The sequence below is a fragment of the Penaeus monodon genome, chromosome 21, assembly GCF_015228065.2.
Source record: "Penaeus monodon isolate SGIC_2016 chromosome 21, NSTDA_Pmon_1, whole genome shotgun sequence".
NCBI classification, from domain to species: domain Eukaryota; kingdom Metazoa; phylum Arthropoda; class Malacostraca; order Decapoda; family Penaeidae; genus Penaeus; species Penaeus monodon.
Genome location: NC_051406.1, coordinates 7,529,801 through 7,531,408, shown reverse-complemented (window position 1 = coordinate 7,531,408; position 1,608 = coordinate 7,529,801). Strand labels below are relative to the sequence as shown.

The 1,608-nt window shown below is 40.1% G+C and overlaps 1 protein-coding gene across 1 annotated transcript in view; it reads left to right on the top strand.

The window, feature by feature from the left end:
* The window catches only part of LOC119586550 (ataxin-7-like protein 3), a gene marked incomplete at its 5' end in the record, with an annotated part of 6,900 nt that extends 5,298 nt beyond the window's left edge, over positions 1-1,602 (top strand). Inside the window, 2 exons of the mRNA XM_037935308.1 lie at positions 93-281; positions 1,166-1,602. Coding sequence (XP_037791236.1) covers positions 93-281; positions 1,166-1,459 — 483 coding nt within the window. The remainder of the gene's footprint in view (positions 1-92; positions 282-1,165) is intronic.
* Between the last annotated feature and the right edge of the window lie 6 nt (positions 1,603-1,608).

Sequence of the window (1,608 nt, the reverse complement as noted above, 5' to 3'; positions counted from 1 at the left end):
TACATAATTTATATGATGATGTAGAGAATATAAAGAGCAGAACTCAATGATGCCATTATAATATTTCTTCTTTCTTCCAACCACCTCCACAGGTTAAAGGTGACAGCGTATCCTCCAGCAGTAATGTGGAGACAACACTGGCTACAGGGACGACAGAGGAGAAGCGTGCAATGCTTAAGCAGATCTGTGGGGTAGTCTCAGAGCACACACGCAAGATGTGCACGCGCTCCATACGTTGCCCCCAGCACACTAGCGAGCAAAGAAGAGCTGTTAGGGATCAGGTAAAGGAAGTGAAGGGAACACGGAAGGAAAGTGATAATGTGTGTGTGTGTGGGGATGGGAGGGGGCATTTTAGGGTCAGGAAAGGGGCATCTTGAAGTGGCATAAGGGGAAAGGGGGCACACAAGGATCAGTGTTAAGGAGTTTTCTATGGTTATTAGCTGATTTGGAGGAGGCTTTTGTATTTGTTTATGAGAGTTGATATAAGTTGTAGAAGGATTTTTTTCTCTCATTTTAGGTCAGGTAATTAATTTATCAGTGTATGTTCTATATTAAATCATAAGCAGATGGTGAGTAAATGAATAGGAAAATGATGAGTAAAGGGTAAGTACCAGTTTTCACAGCATATAGGATGCACTCTATCTTTAAACTACATATGAAAGAGAAAAATGCTTGGCAAACAGATTTATTTGGGAACAAACAATAGCATTCCTTGACTCAAAAAAAAGGAGATATTCTTTACTAGAAGAAGTGAAAGTAAACCCTCGTTTAAAAATAGTTTCTGTATTCCAGAAAATGATTTTTCAGCTGTTGATGGTCATATCAATATCATGCAAAGTTGAAAGGATTACCAGAAAATGGAAATAAAATCATGATAAGCAATAGATCATTATTTATATGTATAGATGGTAAAAAGACACTAAGGATCAAAGAAGCAACTTTATGAAATGCAATATTATATTATAGGCAGTGTTTTAGGAACCACACAGTGGATGACATTTCTAAAAAATATTGTATTGTATTAGTGTTTTTAAATAATTCATGATTTGTCTGACATATATATACATTGATACTTTTTTTTTACATAGAAAGAAATCTTGCATTTCAAGGCTCTTACAGTACTTAATTTCCTGTAAACTACACACATTGGATACATACATTCCAGGTCTTCAATGGCTCGGGATCAGAGACCACCACCACTACACGGGCGGCAGACTCCACCAGCAGGAGCCTCGGGGATACAGCGGAGGACATCCACGTGGACATCGATGGATTGGACGATGGGCAGCTCGCCTCCTCGTGGGACAATGACCACTCCAATACCACCTCCCCCGCCGACTCCACCTCCACCAATAATTCCACCTCATCACTAGCGAAGCGCAATGGGAGCAAGTCCAAAAAGAAGTCCTCGAAATCCTCCAAGAGCTCGAGTAGCAGCCACGGGTCACTGCTGGACTGAGAGTTTTTTTCGTACAAGTGTGTCTTGGGGGGGAGGGTAGTGATTTTTTTGTTTTGTTTCTTGAATTTGTCATGAACTTGCTTCTGAATGATTAATGATATATGCTTCCTTGCCATTTCAGGGTAAATAGTATGAACAAGGGACATGCA